This window comes from Bos javanicus, chromosome 21, assembly GCF_032452875.1.
Source record: "Bos javanicus breed banteng chromosome 21, ARS-OSU_banteng_1.0, whole genome shotgun sequence".
NCBI classification, from domain to species: Eukaryota; Metazoa; Chordata; class Mammalia; order Artiodactyla; family Bovidae; genus Bos; species Bos javanicus.
The window spans coordinates 31,522,902-31,542,424 of NC_083888.1; the positions used below are offsets into that span (position 1 = coordinate 31,522,902).

The 19,523-nt window shown below is 39.1% G+C and overlaps 1 protein-coding gene across 5 annotated transcripts in view; it reads right to left on the reverse strand.

Moving 5' to 3' along the window:
* Positions 1–19,523, reverse strand: part of SCAPER (S-phase cyclin A associated protein in the ER) — a 423,555-nt gene that overhangs the window by 348,959 nt on the left and 55,073 nt on the right. For all 5 annotated transcript variants that reach the window (XM_061394725.1, XM_061394723.1, XM_061394726.1 and 2 more), the window contains exon 5: positions 7,426–7,623. In XM_061394725.1, the coding sequence (XP_061250709.1) occupies positions 7,426–7,623 (198 nt within the window). The remainder of the gene's footprint in view (positions 1–7,425; positions 7,624–19,523) is intronic.

A 19,523-nucleotide genomic window follows, 5' to 3' on the forward strand; every position in this document is an offset into this window, starting at 1 on the left:
ACAGACTGGTTCCCAATAGGAAAAGGAGTACATCAAGGCTGTATATTGTCACCCTGTTTATTTAACGTATATGCAGAGTACATCATGAGAAACGCTGGACTGGAAGAAACACAGTTGGAATCAAGATTGCCAGGAGAAATATCAATAACCTCAGATATGCAGATGACACCACCCTTATGGCAGAAAGTGAAGAGGAACTAAAAAGCCTCTTGATGAAAGTGAAAGAGGAGAGTGAAAAAGTTGGCTTAAAGCTCAACATTCAGAAAACAAAGATCATGGCATCTGGTCCCATCACTTCATGGGAAATAGATGGGGAAACAGTGGAAACAGTGTCAGACTTTATTTTTCTGGGCTCCAAAATCACTGCAGATGGTGACTGCAGCCATGAAATTAAAAGACCCTTACTCCTTGGAAGGAAAGTTATGACCAACCTAGATAGCATATTCAAAAGCAGAGACATTACTTTGCCAACAAAGGTCTGTCTAGTCAAGGCTATGGTTTTTCCTGTGGTCATGTACGGATGTGAGAGTTGGACTGTGAAGAAGGCTGAGCGCCTAAGAATTGATGCTTTTGAATTGTGGTGTTGGAGAAGACTCTTGAGAGTCCCTTGGACTGCAAGGAGACCCAACCAGTTCATTCTGAAGGAGATCAGCCCTGGGATTTCTTTGGAAGGAATGATGCGAAAGCTGAAACTCCAGTACTTTGGCCACCTCATGCGAAGAGTTGACTCATTGGAAAAGACTCTGATGCTGGGAGGGATTGGGGGCAAGAGGAGAAGGGGACGACAGAGGATGAGATGGCTGGATGGCATCACTGACTTGATGGACGTGAGTCTGAGTGAACTCCGGGAGTTGGTGATGGACAGGGAGGCCTGGCGTGCTGCGATTCATGGGGTCGCAAAGAGTCGGACACGACTGAGCGACTGATCTGATCTGATCTGATGGGACTGGATGTCATGACCTTTGTTTACTGAATATTGAGTTTTAAACCAGATTTTCACTCTCCTCTTTCACCTTCATTAAGTGGCTCTTTAGTTCCTCTTTGTTTTCTGCCATTAGGGTGGTGTCATCTGGATATCTGAGTTTATGCGGTTTCTCCCAGCAATCTTGAGTCCAGCTTGAGCTTCATTCAGCCCAGCATTTCACATGATGTACTCTGCATAGAAGTTAAATAAGCAGGGTGACAATATACAGCCTTGATGTACTCCTTTCCCAACTTTGAACCAGTCTGTTGTTCCATGTCTGGTTCTAACTATTGCTTCTTGACCTCCATACAGGTTTCTCAGAAGGCAGGTAAGGTGGTCTGGTATTCCTATCTCTTTAAGAATTTTCCACAGTTTGTTGTGATCCACACAATCAAAGGCTTTAGCATAGTCAATGAAGCAGAAGTAGATGTTTTTCTGGAATTCCCTTGCTTCTTCTATGATCCAGCACGTGTTGGCAATTTGATCTCTGGTTCCTCTGCCTTTTCTAAATCCAGCTTGTACATCTGGAAGTTCTCAGTTCATGTAGTGTTAAAACCTGGCTTGAAGGATTTTGAGCATTCCCTTGCTAATTGACTATGTTCCAATATAAAATAAAAAGTTTAAAATTAAATTAAATTTAAAAAATGTAACACATATAATTAATAATAAGACAGCAAAATGTGTAAAGCAAAAAAATCCCAGAAATTCAAAGAGATATTGAAGAAATTACAATAGTAGTGGGAGACTAAAATATTTCAGTGCCTGAGAGATCAAGGACATTAAAAAACAAGCTAATAATTTAGAGTATGTAAACAGTAACTTTAAAAATATAAACATTAATTTTTATCTATAGAGAATCCACTTTACCTACTCCTATCTTGTCCAAAGGATATTTGCAAATACTTAACTTCTTTACTTTCTCCCATCTATCAGGCTTCTGTGATAACCATTTCCTTCCCCATGAAACTTCAGTTCCATGGTCCACTACTCCAACTATTCTCTTAACTTCTTCAATCCTTTACTTAATGATATTCCACTGAATCTGCCTTAAAAATTCCAACTCATGACTAATTCATCTACCCACCATCTTTGGGCATTTTTAGCAAGTGACTGAATGCTAGTAAGTATTCCGTCAGGGTAGAAGGGAATCACATAACTGTGTAGACGTATCTTTACCCCAACAACATATGTAGTCTCATTGCTTCACACAGACATGTAACATCTATTTACTATTTAACTACATAGTATTTATCTATTACTATGTTCCAGTTCCAGTTTCAAGAACTGATGACAGAGTGGTAAACGAGACAGTGTGGTTTCTGTCTGCTGGGAGCTTAATGTCTAGTAAGGGAGACAGAAGGAGAAGGCAATGTCACCCCACTCCAGTACTCTTGCCTGGAAAATCCCATGGATGGAGGAGCCTGGTAGGCTGCAGTCCACGGGGTCGAAAAGAGTCGGACATGACTAAGCGACTTCATTTTCACTTTTCACTTTCATGCATTGGAGAAGGAAATGGCAACCCACTCCAGTGTTCTTGCCTGGAGAATCCCAGGGACCGGGGAGCCTGGTGGGCGGCCATCTACAGGGTCGCACAGAGTCAGACATAACTTTAGTGACTTAGCAGTAGCAGCAAGGAAGACAGATATAAAAACAACAAAATAAACAATTATGTAGTTTCAACTGTGATAAAATGTTTCTAGGGAAAGTATGCTATGACAGTACAGTCATGCCATATGTGCCCAAGCAGAACCCATGGATATCCAGGGCTGAATGTATTACATCATTTTATAAAAGGGGCTTGAGCATCCGTGGATATTGGTATCCACATGGCAAGAGTAGGAGAGGTGTCTTGGAACCAATCCTATGCAGATATGAGGGTGAACTCTATATTAGCAGGGAACCTGATTTAGTCTGAAACATGATAAGCTCCCCTGAGAAAGTGACCTTAAATTGAAACCTATACTAGAAATGGGAGTTACGTAAAAGGGATGGGGGAGGTGAAGAGGTGCTGGGCAAGAAGAACGAGGATGAGTGTCTTGGCAAAAAAAATCAGAATGTGGAAAGGTCTGAAGACTTGTGGGTACCTGACATGTTTGAGTAATTGAAAGAAGGCTCGTTTAAATGAGGCAGAAGGGAGGAGAGAAAAATGGTGTGAAATGAGGTTTACACAATTCAACTCACTCAAGATTTGAAGGTCAGGCTGGAGATTTTAATGCACAGAGCATTGGGAAACTTCTGAGGAGCTATAATCAAAGAAATCAGAGCTCATATTTGTTTTTTTTAAGAATCAGTTTGTCTATCGTATAGAGAATGGATTGGAAGGATGCAGGGAGTCCTGCTAAAAGATTTCAATTGTGATCCAGGGATTTCACTAAGATAATGGCAGCTTGGACTAGAATGGTAGCAGTAGAGAATAAGAGAAGTGGACAGGCTGGAAAGATTTAGGAGGTAATACTCAAAGAGTATTAAAAAGCAGAGACAGGACTTTGCCAACAAAGGTCTATCTAGTCAAAGCTATGGCTTTTCCAGTACGGATGTGAGAGTTGGACTATAAAGAAAACTGAGCACCAAAGAATTGATACTTTTGAACTGTGGTGGTGGAGAAGACTCTTGAGAGTCCCTTAGACAGCAAGGAGATAAAACCAGTCCATCCTAAAGGAAATCAGTCCTGAATATTCATTGGAAGGACTGATGCTGAAGCTGAAACTCCAATATTTTGGCCATTTGATGCAAAGAACTGACTCACTGGAAAAGACCCTGATGCTGGGAAAGGTTGAAGACAGGAGGAGAATGGGACAACAGAGGATGAAATGGTTGGATGGCATCACCACCTCAATGGACATGAGTTTGAGTAAGCTCTAGGAGTTGGTGATGGGACAGGGAAGCCTGGTGTGCTACAGTCCATTGGGTCGTCAAGAGTCAGACACGACTTAGTGACTGAACTGAATTGAACTCAAAGAGGTCCATTCATTGGACAGTGGCTGGTGTGGGGTGAAGGGAGGAAGATGGAGGGACTACCTGCCAATTCAGGGAAGAAAAATATATCTCCAGGTTTAGGGTAGAGGGAGTCATCATGAACTTGTTTCTATATACATCAGTTTGACATGCTTATGAAATATCCAAGTGGAGATGCGAACAAGGCTATTTGGATATACAAGTCTGAAAATCAGAAGAAAAGTATAGGCTAGAGATATAAATTTAAGAATCATCAGGAAATCAACAATAAATTAAGCCATGGCATGGAAAAAACGCAGAGGGAGAAACTAATAGTGAGAAAAGAAGATGGTTTAAGACGAGCCTTAATGAATTCCCAAAAGCTAAAGGTCAGGTGGAAAAGGAAAAGCCAACAAAGAGGAAGCAGAGGCAGCAACCAACAAAGAAGGAAGAAAGCTAGCAGTGGTGGTTCTATAAAAGCCAAAGGAGAGAGTGCTGAAATCGCGGCGTGGCCAACAGAGTGAAATGCTACTCAGAGATCAAGGGAGGGACTGAAAAACACCCACCGAGCAACACTGAGTGACTTTAATAAGAGTTTAACAGGAGCTCTGATAGGGATGTGACACCAGGTTGGAGTAGACAAATAAGTTCCTGAGAGAAAAGGGAATAGAGGCCGCAAAAAGGCAGCTGTCTTCTAGAAACTTGGCTAAGAAGGAGAGAGGAAAATGGGGTCTGGGACAGTGGATGAAGGGATAAGTAAAACAGAGATAGGGTTTGGGGGTTTCTTCTTGTTGTTTTTATTGTTGTAGATTAGAATGGAAGAGAAATAAGCGAGTAGTGTGCTGATGGGAGAAGACTCTAATAAGGAAAACTGAACATACAGAAAAGAGAAGAATTTCCAGTCTCAACTGTGACCTTCAAGGTTGCTGGGCAACCCCGTGGCTTCCAAAAGTCTGCCCTTCATTCTCCATCACAGTTATTTCAGATCTTTCCACCCTCTTCCAACTTCCAACCTCACACCTCCTACTTCTTGAAAATATAAAAGGGCAAAGAACCGCTCAAATGGAATTCCAAATTCTTATCACAAGTTTCCACCTTGATCCCATCTGTTCTTGTCCCTCTTGAATGCCAAGCTTTCTCTCAACTGCAGGCATTCTTAACCTATGTACCACTCCTTCCTCTTCCATGGCCTTGGGGATGTTCCTATTCTCCTATATTCTTCCTGCTTCTATAATGATTCTTCTCTGTCCTGGATCTACATTCCCCTTTCTCCATCTGTGACTTCTCCTTTCATCTAACTATAAAATTTATTTTCTTTTTATTGTATGTTATACTTTTCTAAGCATTTTCTCACATCTCATTTTGATCCTGACTTAACTTGTTGAAATGAGAAGTCTCAACTATTGAGATATAAACATAGAATACTTTTATCTTTTTCCACATATAACTAGCTACTCAGCTGAATCCTTAACCTGCTGAGTATGCTCAGTGAAATCCACAATTTTTCAGCCACATTCAATTATCCAAGTTTAATTTTTAAATCCTATCTTCATACAATCTGCCTATTGTTGTCTGACAACCTAGCACAAGTGAGAATTAGATAGCCTTTAGCAGATGCCTGTGAGCGGGAAGAACATGGTTTATTTTCACAGAGTCGTTCCTCTCTTCCTCCTCTGTACCCCTTAACACTATCCTACATTCACAAACTTATGTCCCTGCCATAAGTGGCAGTTGTGGGAACAGAGCAATATTCCACTTATAGAGCTTACCAGGTATTAGTGATGGATCTTCAATAGTCATCAGCCAGTCCTTCTCCAGGGACTAAGATGATGCTGACCAACAACAAAATCAAGTGCTGCCAGGCAAAGATGCGTCCCTAATCTTTCTCTGGATCAATGTGAAGTGAGTAGTCCCTACTGATCTCTGCAGTACATGGTAATTTCTGCACAGGGAGCATTCATGATTCTCTAGGCGGTGGTCAGCTTCACCCTGGCTCCCTCTGCCCAAAGCAAGATCTGCCTCAACTCTATCAGACTTTGGTATATTCTACTGATACCTCACCAAGTGTCCTCATAAGAAGTCCCTATTACTCCAACATCTTCACCAATGGCTAAAATCCTTCCCTCACAGAAATCATGAGATGCACTGGGGGTCCTCTTTACTCAATCAGTGACAAGTCCCATCCTAACTCCTTCCAAAGAAAGCTTACTACCCTGAAGTCCCTCTAGGCCCAGCTGGCATGAGCTACTCCAGCAAGCTTGTTATGCCATGAAATCTCTAAGGGAGATGCAGGTACCAGTCTCTATATTCCACGGGGTCCCCAGTATCCCAGAGCCACACATCCAGTTCCCCGCAGGTTGAAATGGAAAACAAGGAGTGGAGACTACACCCCAACAATATGATTTTCCTTAAAAATATTTTAAAACATAAAAAAGTTTTACATGCTGATAGTAACAATATTAATTGTGACAACCAAAGCATAAACTTGGATGATTTCAATCACTGTTCATTCTGAAACCTGTTTCTGTTGAGTCATATTTTTAAGTCAGTCTAAAACATATTTTGGCTGTTTCCAATTTTACAGGAAACACAGCTATTGTTTCAACATATAATTTTGCTTTGACTCTTCATATATTTCAAAGGTTAAATAATGAATTCCAAGATTTTTAACCATGTTCACTGTAGAAACAGAAGCTGCCTCTGTAATCTTTCTATGAATAGGTATCATCCTGATTTTTCTCAAAATAATTTTATTTAGTATAAATATAGCATATAGTTTGTATCTACTAAAAGGCCAGGCTTCCCAGTGCATTTTCAGAGACAGATTATGCTACGTGTCTGTTTAACATCCTATTACAAACACAAGGTTATCTAAAATTAGAAAACACACCTTACAACGACATCCCAATCCCACCCAGAGTTGTTTATGGTTAGCCATCAATCTCACTTTCCCCTCACCAAAGTTGATGAGGAGAGTGATGAGGAGAGTGATCTCAGTAGAAAAGGGGCAATGTCCAATTAAAGACATTAAACATGAAACCAAAGAATGTGAAAATCTCACTAATGCCACCTACAGTACCAATGGAGAACGCAGCCAAGAGAGATCTTTTAATAAATTGTGTGTGCGTGTGTGTGTGCGCACGTACCTATCTTTTAATTTCTCGCCTAGGACTATATATCAAGACAATTTTCTACCAAATCTTGCACAGAATATAAAAGTACACAATTAGGTAATGCAAACAACAACAAGGATAATCTTAAAAAATCAAAACAAAGAAAAACCTGATGCATTCACAGAAGCCGACAGTAGCATAGTGGCTACAAATGACAGGGGAAATAGGGAGATGCTGGTAAAGGGTACAGACTTTCAGTTTTAAGGTGACTAAGTTCTGAGGATGTAGTGTGTAGCATGGAGATTACAGTTAATACTGAAGGACTGTATACAGAGGTAAATAATCAAGTTAGATAGAGCAAAAACTGGCGAATCCGACGTCAAATGGATTACAAAAACTTAAAGCAAACCTTACCTTACATTCCACCACACTCTGATCTGATTCACAAGTCACATAGATTTCATCTACTGCCCGGCGAAGATTGTCAAAAAGAAATGCCCAGTATCGAGCTCTTAGATCAACTTTCCGAGGGTGTCTTGTTTTAGTGGGACTTTTATCAAAGTGTTTATCTCCAGCTGCAGATGATGTCATTTTACAGTCTACTGTAGTGTTCTGATGAAATAAAACATGAAAAAAAAATTTTTTGATGCCTCCAGGAACTAGATTTTTGTATAAATCACATTTTTCAACATAAATACTTAAAAACACGATGTCTTTCTTTTCACCTTACATCATACTGAATTCACCAAAACAAAGCTTCTCATTTTAAATTAAATCAGCAGGTCTGTAATATCAATTACATGTCTCACTGAAAATTAGGATGATTTTAATGATGAATAGACGCTTGGTCGAAAAGGAGCACTAAAAGGGCTCCTGGTTTACCAAAATACATGTATGGCACATTTAAATACATTACCAAATAACAGATACCCATTTCATCATTGTGAAACTGCTGGCATATACTCCTTTCATTTAGAAATGACATATTCTCTACTTATATTCGGTTACTTAAACTTTATCTTAAACCATTTTTCCACTGAAAGTAAAAATCAATATATAAACACGAAACAATTTACTAGAAAAGAATACTGATGAAGAAAACCAAGCATCAGCTGCAGAGCAGATTCACCAAATAAAGTAACTACAGCATTCATATGATCCAGTCTTTCCTTGGTTGCACAGGCAGATTTTGGAAATACAAGATTATATTCTATACTTTTATAGACTACCAAAGAATCATTCCACCACAAACATGAGTGTGTAGTTTATAGGAAGACTTGAACCTTCTCACTAGAAGTACAAACGAGTTGCTTTTCTCTCTGTGGCTACTTAAACTGAGAAGTAAATAAATGCTTGTACCACAGTTAGAACAGCAAACACTCCCAAGTTTCTTTGGGTTGTCCTGGATGTGTGTAAGCCATTCCTATTAGCTGGTTTGTTTTCCCTTCTTCATATAAGAGTCCCAGAGTGAAGAACACCCAAAATAGAAGCTAATAGGCTTCAGTTTTGTTTTACACTTTGGCCTTCAAAGTAACAGTGATTTCTATACTTGAAAACTCTTTTCTAGCCAGCCTTTGGCTTATACAGAATCTTCGTTACCAAAAGGCAAGCAAACAAAACATTTACACACACAAAGACACACACACTTAAGAGGCTGAGATGGAGCTGCTCATCCTCCTTCCACAGTCCCACATCCAGATGAAGGCTGTCAGACCCAGCAAATAAAAATTAGTAACTATTTTATCTGACAGTCCTAATCCAGGCCAAATTCTCAACACTCAAGCAATAAAATTTAAAGTAATCATCAACAACCCACAAAACTTTTGCCTTAACGGCTCTCCAAGTACTTTCCAACTCTAGTAGTAATGATTTAATTATGATGGCAAATATCCCCTTATACAAATTTTAAAGTATGTATTATTAACTGTATTTTACAGCTTAGGAAACTGAGATTTAGAGGCTGGTTTGTCCAAGATCACAGAGCCACAGGAGACCATCTTCCAGTTAGAGCTCTGCAATTACACCACTGACTTCCCGTTACACTGCACCCCAACGCCCTGTGCATTCCCGACCACCTCATTTCTCTCCCTATATTCCACACAAACTTAAAATTCACTTGAATTTTCCTGAATTATACCTCCATCACAAACTTTTTCTAGAATAATCAGTGAAGCACTAGTAGCTTCCTGTGAATTCAGACACTAATCTTAGTATGAAATTCTCAAAAATACTCTAACTCATCTTCACCCATTTATGTATTTATCCTATCGTGTATCCATATGTATGTTATTCAAATACTTTAACCAACCTTTCTTAAAATGCATAATAGGCAAAACTGCTTTCAAGTTAAGATGTTTCTATTCTCTGTGATTGCTCTATGTGAGACTTCTATTAAGAAAGACTCTAGAAAGGAATAAATTACATCTAGGTAATTCCATCTGAAGGGCAATGTACTATGCAAATCTGACATTTAAGTTTGACAAAAATAGCAATACTTTATATCTGCATATTTATTTTATTTTATGAAGGGCTTTTTTAAATTGCAGGATAATTGCTTTACGCTTTCCCTGGTGACTCAGTGGTAAAGAATCAGCCTACCAAGCAGGAGATGCAGGTTCGATCCCTGGGTTGGGAAGATCCCCTGGAGAAGGAAATGGCAATCTGCTCCAGTGCTTCTGCCTGAGAAATCTCATGAACAGTGAAGCCTGGAGGGCTACAGTCCATGGGGTCGTAAAGCAACTTAGCAACTAAACAACAATTGCTTTACAGTGCTGTGTTGGTTTCTGCTTATAACAATGTGAATCAGCTGTAAGTATACACATATGCCCTTCCTGTTGAGGCTCCCTCCTGCTCCCCATCCCACCCCTCTGGGTCATCACAGAGCATCGAGCTGAGCTCCCTGTGCTATGCAGCTGCCTCCTGCTAGCCAGCTATTTCACCACCGTAGTATACTATGTCAGTGCTACTCTCTGAATTTGTCCCACCCTCTTGAAAACATATCATTTAATATTCAAAACAAAGTATTACTATAAAGACAGGACAAGTATTATTATCCCTATTCTGTACATGACTAAACTAAGGCTTAGTAAGATTCAATCTGTTGACCCAGTCAAAAGGCTGAATGACAGAACTGGGACCAGAACCTAGACTTCCAACTTCTGCTTCACTGTTCACAGAACATTTCACAAAGCACTTAGCCCACAGTAAGTACACATATAATGTTAGGTATGATTAGAGGGGGAAAGATAAAGAGGAAAAGAAATATACTCAAAGAAAAATGTGAATAAAATACTGGCAAAACTGCCAAACTTGTGGAGAAAGATAGAAGAGACATGTCAAATTGTCTGATAAGTCTGTATAAAGTTTCAAAATATAGGGTTCTCTACCAACCACCGACAAAAATAATAGCACTGATAATAAAAATTGCAGCAGCACTTAACATTCACGGCATGCTTGCTATGTGCCAGGCACTGTGTTAAGTGCTTTCCATATAGCTATATTTCATTTAGTCTTTGAAGTAATTATTACCAGAGTTACTATTTTTTATTTACTTATTTTTTGGCTGTGCTGGGTCTTCATTGCTGCATGGGCTTTTCTCTAGTTGTGGCAAGTAGAGGTTACTCTCTAGTTGCGGTGTGCAGGCTTCTCACTGTGGTGGCTTCTCTTGCTGCAGAACCTGGGCTCTAGGCACGAGAGCTTCAGCAGCTGCAGCATAGGAGCTCAGTAGTTGAGGCTCCCAGGTTCTGGGTACAGGCTCAATAGTTGTGGCACACAGGCTTAGTTGCCCCAAGACATGTGGGACCTTTGCGGACCAGGGATTGAACCCATGTCTCCTACTTTGGCAGGCAGATTCTTTACCACTGAGCCACCAGGGAAGCCCATCATAGTTTCTACTATTAGCTCTGTTTTTTACAGGAGAAAAAAGAGACAATGCCAAGATTCAAAATTAGGTAACTATTTCATTGCCAACATCTGCTGGATCATCAAAAAAGCAAGAGAGTTCCAGAAAAACATCTACTTCTGCTTTATTGACTACACCAAACGCTTTGTCTGTGTGTATCACAACAAACTGCGGAAAATTCTGAAAGAGATGGGAATACCAGACCACCTGACCTGAGAAATCTGTATGCAGGTCAAGAAGCAAAGTTAGAACCAGACACGAAACAACAGACTAGTTCCAAATCAGGAAAGGAGTATGTCAAAGATGTGTATTGTCACTCTGCTTATTTAACTTACATGCAGAGTACATCATGAGAAATGCTGGGCTGGAAGAAGCACAAGCTGGAATCAAGATTGCCAGGAGAAATATCAATAATTTCAGATAAGCAGATGACACCGCCCTTATGGCAGAAAGCTAAGAAGAACTAAAGAGCCTCTCGATGAAAGTGAAAGAGGACAGTGAAAAAGTTGTCTTAAAACTCAACATTCAGAAAACTAAGATCACGGCATCTGGTCCCATCACTTCATGGCAAACAGATGGGGAAACAATGGAAACACTGAGAAACTTTATTTTTGGGGGCTCCAAAATCAGATGGTGACTGCAGCCATGAAATTAAAAGATGCTTACTCCTTGGAAGAAAAGCTATGACAATCCTAGGCAGCATATTAAAAAGCAGAGACATTACTTTGCCAACAAAGATCCATCTAGTCAAAGCTATGGTTTTCCCAGTAGTCATGTATGGATATGAGAGCTGGACTCTAAAGAAGCTGAGCACTGAAGAATTGATGCTTCTGAACTGTGGTGTTGGAGAAGACTCTTGAGAGAGTCCCTTGGACTGCAAGGAGATCCAACCAGTCAATCCTAAAGGAAATCAGTCCTGAATATTCTTTGGAAGGACTGATGCTGAAGCTGAAACTCCAATACTTTGGCCACCTGATGCAAAGAACCGACTCATTTGAAAAGACCCTGATGCTGGGAAAGATCGAAGGTAGGATGATAAGGGGATGACAGAGGATGAGATGGTTGGATGGCATCACCAGTGTGATGGACTTGAGTTTGCGTAGGCTCCAGGAGTTGGTGATGGACAGGACAGGACAGGGAGGACTGGCATGCTGTAGTCCATGAGGCTGCAAAGATTTGGACATGACTGAGTGACTGAACTGATCTCATTGATATGGCTTACTGTGCCTGTTTCCAGGATATGCAACAGAAGACAAAGCGATCTAAATTTCTGGAAAAAGCTAAACACAACTGAACTTCATGTTTTAAATAAAATTCAAAATAACAAATGCTATATACTAATTTAATCAATCATTTTTGAGAGAAAACAAGGAAGGAAGAAAGAAAAAGAGAGGGAAAGGGGAAGGAGAAAACAGATTTCTCACTTCCCTCTCTTAGAACTCTTGTCAGCTCCCCCTGATAATCTGACAAAGCCTATGGACCTAAACGTCTGGCAACAACTGATCTTTTTACCATCTCCATATTTAGTCTTTTCCAAAACATCTTAAGGTTGGAATCATACAGTATGCAACCTTTTCAAATTGGCTTCTTTTACTTAATAATACACAACTAATTTCCTCTACGTCTTTTCATGGCCTGATAGATCATTTCTTTCTAGAGCTGAATAATATTCCATTGCCTAGATGTACCATGGTTTATTTCCCCATTCATCTACTGAACAGCATCTTAGTTGCTTCCAAGTTTTGCCAATTATAAAGAAGGCAGCTATAAACCCATGTTCATGTTTTGGTGTAGACGTAAGTCTTCAACTCATCTTCATCTATACCAAGGGCATGACTGTAGAATCACAAGGTAAGAGTATATTTACTTTTGTAAGGAACTGCCAACCTGTATTCCCAAGTGGCTGAATTCTCACTTTGAATTCCCACCAGCATTGAATGAGAGTTTCTGTGGCTCTTCATCCTCACCCGCAATTGGAGTTGTCAGAGTTCCCAATTTTGGTCATTCTAATAGGTGTGTGATGGTAGCTCATTGCTTTAATTTGCATTTCCCTGACAGCATAGGATGTGGCATACCTTTTCATATGCCATTTGTACATCCTCTTTGGTGAGCTGGTTGTTAAGGTCTTCAGCTCATTTTTCAATCAGGTTGTTTCTTACTGTTGAGTTTTAAGAGTTCTTTGTATATTGTGGATAACAGTTACCTCATGTTATCGGATGTTACTGGATATCTTTCATTGGATGTCTTTTTCCAAATATATTCTCCCAAGTCTGTGACTTGCCTTCTCATTTTTTTAACACTGTCTTTTGCAGAAGTTTTTAATTTTAATGAAATCCAGCTTATCAATTATTTCTTTCAGGAACCATGCCTTTGTTACTGTACCTAAAGTCATTACCATACCCAAGGTCTTTTAGGTTTTCTCCAACGTTATCAGCTAGGAGTTTTACACTTCTACATTTAAGGTCAATGGCTCATTTTGAGTTAATTTTTTGTGAAGATTGGAAGGTCTGTGTCTGGATTTTTTTTTTTTCCCCATATAGATGTCCAGTTGTTCCAGCACTATTTGTTGAAAAGACTATTTTTGCACCATTGTATTGGCTTTGCTCCTTCGTCAAAGGTCAGTTGACTGTTATGTGGGTCCATTTCTGGGCTTTCTATTCTGTTCCATATATCTATTTGTCTTTTCTTCTGCCAATATCACCCTGCCTTAATTACTGTAGCTTTACAGTAAGTCTTGTAGTTGGTTGGTGTCAGTCTTCCAATTTTGTTCTTCTCCTTCAATACTGTGTTGCCTATTCTGTGTCTTTTGCTTTGCCATATACACATTAGAAGTTTATTGATATCTATAAAATAATTTGCTGGGATTGTATTGACTATGTTCTTCAAAATGGAATGAAATGATATCCTGACAATATTGAGTCTTCCTATTCATGAACATGGAACATCTCTCCATTTATTTAGTGCTTTAATCTCACTCATCAAAGTTTTATCATTTTCATCACATAAATCTTCTATATACTCTGTTAAATTGATACCTACCTACTTAAGTTTGAGGAGTGCTGATACGAAGTGGTACTATGTGTTTAATTCCAAACACCACTAACTCATTGGTGGTGCACAAGAAAGCAACTGACTTTCGTATGTTAATCTTGTATCTTGCAATCCTCTATAATCAATTACTAGTTATAGGGGTTTTTTGGTTGATTCTTTCAGATTTCTTACATAGATGATCATGTCATCTATGAACAAAGACAGTTTTATTTCTTCCTTCCCAATCTGTTTACCTTGTATTCTCTTTTCTTGTATTATTGCATGAACTAGAACTACTATCACAATGTTAAAAAGAAATGCCTCATAACTGACCTTAATGGGAAAGCTTCTAGTTTCTCCCATTAGTATCATGTTAGCTGTAGGGTTTTGTTTTGTTTTTAAATTAAGTTGAGGAAGTTCCCCTCTATTCCTAGTCTATTAAAAAGATTTTCATCATCTTTTATAGTTGGAGAATTTAGTCAAACTTTTTTTTCCTGCATCTGCTGGTATAATAACAGGATTTTTCTTTTCTAGCCTGTTGCTGTGATGAATTCCATTATTTATTTTCAAATGATGAACCAACCTTGCACATTTGGGATAAATCCCACTTGCTCATGGTGTCATTCTTTTTAAATATCGTGGGATATGACTTGCTAATATTTTGTTGAGGATTTTTATATCTATGTTGATGAGAGTCATTGGTCTGCAGTTTTCTTGTAGTGTCTTTGGTTTTGGTGGTATAGTAATGTCAGCCTCATAAAATGAGTTAGGAAGGATTCCCCTGCTTCTGCCCTCTACAATGGATTATAGAGAATTTATATAATTTCTTCCTAAGACACTTGGTAGAATTCAACAATTAATCAGTTTCGGCCTGGTACTTTCTGTTTTGGAAGGTTATCAATTATTGACTTAATCTCTTTAACAGATTTATATTTATTTGGAGTGTCTATTTCATCTTGAGTGAGTTTTCACAGATTCTGTCTTTCAAGCAATCAGTTCATTTAGTCCCGGTTATTTGTGACAAAGGGCTCTTAATAGTATTCTTTTATTATCCTCTTTTAATGCCCATGGCATCTGGACAGAAATGAATAACTAGGGATATGAAATAGGATTTTGGGACAGAATTAGCCATATAGGGAGAGTGGTCATAAAGGTCAAAAAAGCCTATTCAACATAATTGATACTTTTCTCCGGCTACATTCAAATGCATGAGTACAGAGCATAATAGGTATAAAGGTGGCTATAATGAGGACAGCTCTGTCAAACTACTAAGGGATAGGGTAGCCAGACAGTTGGGAGAATATGCAAGAACACCATTATGACAGGCAAACCACAGAATATCAGTTGGGTTTCCAGGAAAGTGTGGCCATATGAAGTATTCAGTTCAGTTCAGTCCCTCAGTCGTGTCTGACTCTTTTGCGACCCCATGGACCACAGCACGCCAAGCTTCCCTGTGCATCAGCAACTCTCAGAGCTAACTCAAACTATTTTCCATTGCATCAGTGATGCCATCCAACCATCTCATCCTCTGTCATCCCCTTCTCCTCCTGCCTTCAATCTTTCCCAGCATCAGGGTCTTTTCCAATGAGTCAGTTCTTCACATCAGGTAGCCAAAGTATTGAAGTTTCAGCTTCAGCATCAGTCCTTCCAATGAATATTCAGGACTGATTTCCTTTAGGATGGACTGGATGGATCTCCTTGCAGTCCAAGGGACTCTCAAGAGTCTTCTCCAACACCACAGTTCAAAAGCATCAATTCCTCAGCACTCACTTTTCTTTATAGTCCAACTCTCACATCCATACATGACCACTGGAAAAACCATAGCTTTGAATGCAAAGTAATGTCTCTAATTTTAATATGCTGTCTAGGATTATCATAGCTTTTCTTCCAAGGAGCAAGCATCTTTTAATTTCGTGGCTGCAGTCACCATCTGCAGTGATTTTGGAGTCCCAAAAAATGAAGTCTCTCACTATTTCCATTGTTTCCCATCTATTTGGCATGAAGTAATAGAACTGGATGCCATGATCTTCAGTTTCTGAATGTTGAGTTTTAAGACAACTTTTTCACTCTCCTCTTTCACTTTCATCAAGAAGCTCTTTAGTTCTTCTGCCATAAAAGTGGTATCATCTGCATATCTGAGGTTACTGATATTTCTCCTGGCAATCTTGATTCCAGCTTGTGCTTCATCTACCCTGGCATTTTGCATGATGTACTCTGCATATAAGTTAAATAAGCAGGGTGACAATATACAGCTTTGACGTACTCTTTTTCCAATTTGGAACCAGTGTGTTGTTCCATGTCCAGTTCTAACTCTTGCTTCTTGACCTGCATACAGATTTCTCAGGAGACAGGTCAGGTGGTCTGGTATTCCCATCTCTTTCAGAATTTTCCACAGTTTGTTGTGATCCACACAGTCAAAGGCTTTGGCATAGTCAATAAAGCAAAAGTAGATGTTTTCCTGAAATGCTTGCTTTTTTGATGATCCAACAGATGTTGGCAATTTGATCTCTGGTTTGCCTTTTCTAAATCCAGCTTGAACATCTAGAAGTTCATGGTTCATGTACTGTTGAAGCCTGGCTTGGAGAATTTTGAGCATTACTTTGCTAGTGTGTGAGATGAGTGCAATTGTACACTAGTTTGAACATTCTTTGGCATTGTCTTTCTTTGGGATTGGAATGAAAACTGATCTTTTCCAGTCCTTGGCCACTTCTGAGTTTTCCAAATTTGCTGGCACACTGAGTGGAGCACTTTCACAGCATCATCTTTTAGTATTTGAAATAGCTCAGCTGGAATTCCATCATCTCCACTAAGTGTGTTTGTAGTGATGCTTCCTAAGGCCCACTTGACTTCGCATTCCAGGATACTTGGCTCTAGGTGAGTGATCACACCATCATGGTTATCTGGGTCATGAAGATCTTTTTTGTATAGTTCTGTGTATTCTTGCCACCTCTTCTTGATATCTTCTGCTTCTGTTAGGTCCATACCATTTCTGTCCTTTACTGTTCCCATCTTTGCATGAAATGTTCCCTTGGTATGTCAAATTTTCTTGAACAGAGCTTTAGTCTTTCCCATTCTATTGTTTTCCTTATATGGAGTATAAGGGATAATGAAAGGGTGGTAGGATCAGTAAATTATAGATTGCATGGAATCTATAGACCACAAAGAATTATTAGAGTCACACGATCAGAGAGAAAAAGGAAGAAAGAAAGATGACAGGTAGAAGAGGGATAGCTGAGACTGAGATCCTAGAAGGAGAGTCACTGCCAGGGAGAACAAGGCAAGACCATAGGGATGAGCAGAAGACAAAACCACTGGAGGAAAGAAATGTGAGAAATTTAGAGGACAGCAAATGGTAGAGCGCACACACTGAGCCTGAAAATTATACCTTCAAGGAATAAGGAGAAGTGACCTGGAATTCTATTTAAATGTGCTGCAACAGGAAGGGGAAGCAGGTGGTATAGCCTGATGGCGTGTGCTTCAAATGTGTGGAGTTTAGGAGATGGGAGAAAGACTGCCTGAAATACCAGTGAGGAAGAAGCATGAAACATAATCCACCTCCTGGATCAGAGGCAGGAGTGCTCTGGGGGTGAGGTGGGAGGGAGACAATTACTACTTAAAACAACTGGAAGAGGCAGTATCCCCACAGGTGAGTCAGCGTTTAGCTAGAACAAGAAGGTAAAGGGGATGTTCAGAGAAAAGAGGAACAAAGAAAATTTTGCTGATGATAAACTCACTTCTAGAGGGCAAAGTGGTAGAATTTCATGAGTAATGCAGAGATATTTCCCTGATAACTACTGAAACCGAGCATCTTTTCATAAGTTTACAGGCTATTCAAGTTTCCCGCATTTTTTATTGGGTTATTTGTCCTTTTACTGATGAATTTTAACTTTTATAAAGTCTTAATATATGGTATCTTCTCCCAGTCAGGCTCATCTTAAGTTTTTTAGTATATAAATTTTCATATATTCATCAATTATGCTTTTGTCTTATCTAAGAAAGCTTCTTGTAATTCAATGTCATAAATATATCCTTCCAGATAATTTAAATTTTTTCTTTTCTCATTTGTTCTTTAGCCCATCAATAATTTATTTTTTATATTATGTGAAAATAATCTTATATTTTATTTGTAATTTAATTGCATTACCGTCAGAGAACAGGTTGTGTCTGGATTCTATACTGTTGTCTGACTTCTACTTACTGAGACTTCTTTATAACCTAGGAAGTGATCAATTTTTGCATATGCTTTGTGTACACTATTTGAGTGCCAATGAATATACACATATACACATACATGTATGTATTTATATGAGCTCAAGCATAATTGTATCTTAATTCTATATTCTTGCCATTTTTTTCTGCTTGATCTATCAGTTTCTGAGTAAAGGATATTAATATTAACCACTATGATCATGAATACAACTTTCCCCCTTGTAATTCTATTAAACTGAGCTTTAAATATTTCAAGTCTATGCTGTTAGGTACCTAAAAGATTTGTACTTTTATACTCCTTGCATGATTATTCATTTTACCATTATATAATTTCCTTCTTTCTGTTATCAATGCTTTTCATGTTCAATTTCACCTGGTTTGATATGAATACTACTATTCTAGCTTTAGAGTACATCTAAAACATAAAGTATTTTGCCTGGATTTTTTTCTCTTTCTTCGTTTCAAACCTTTCCTTGACATTTTAAATGTGTCTCTTATAAGCAGTATATTTGCTGTTGCTCGGTCACTCAGTCACGTCTGACTCTCTGCGATCCCATGGACTGCAACATGCCAGGCTTCCCTTTCCTTCACCATCTCCTGAAGCTTGCTCAAACTTATGTCCATTGAGTTGTTAATGTCTTCTCATCCTCTGTCCTCTGTCATCTCCTTCTCCTCCTGCCTTCAATCTTTCCAGCATCAGGGTCTTTTCTAATGACTCTCCTCTTCACATCAGGTGGCCAAAGTATTGGGCTTCAGTTTCAGCATCAGTCCTTCCAATGAATACTCAGGGTCGACTTCCTTTAGGATTGACTGCTTTGATCTCCTTGCTGTCCAAGGGACTCTCAAGAGTCTTCTCCAACATCACAATTCAAAAGCATCAATTCTTTGGTGCTCAGCCTTCTTTAGGGTCCAACTCACATCCATACACAACTACTGGAAAAACCAAAGCTTTAACTATACAGACCTTTGTCGGCAAAGTAATGTCTCTGCTTTTTAACATGCTGTCTAGGTTTGTCATAGCTTTTCTTCCAAGGAGCAAGCATCTTTTAATTTCCTGGCTGCAATCATCACAGTAATCTGCGGAGCCCAAGAAAATAAAAGTCTGTCACTGTTTCTCCACTGCTTCCCCATCTAGTTGCCATGAAGTGATGGGACTAGATGCCATGATCTTATTAGTATTTTGAATGTTGAGTTAGAAGCCAGCTTTTTCACTCTCCTCTTTCACCTTCATCAAGAGACTCTTCAGTTCCGCTTTGCTTTCGGTCATAAGGGTAGTGTCATCTGCCTATCTGAGGTTATTGATAGTTCTCCCAGCAATCTTAAATTAAGCAATATATAGTTCAATTCAAAATGAGAGGTTTAATTCAACCAT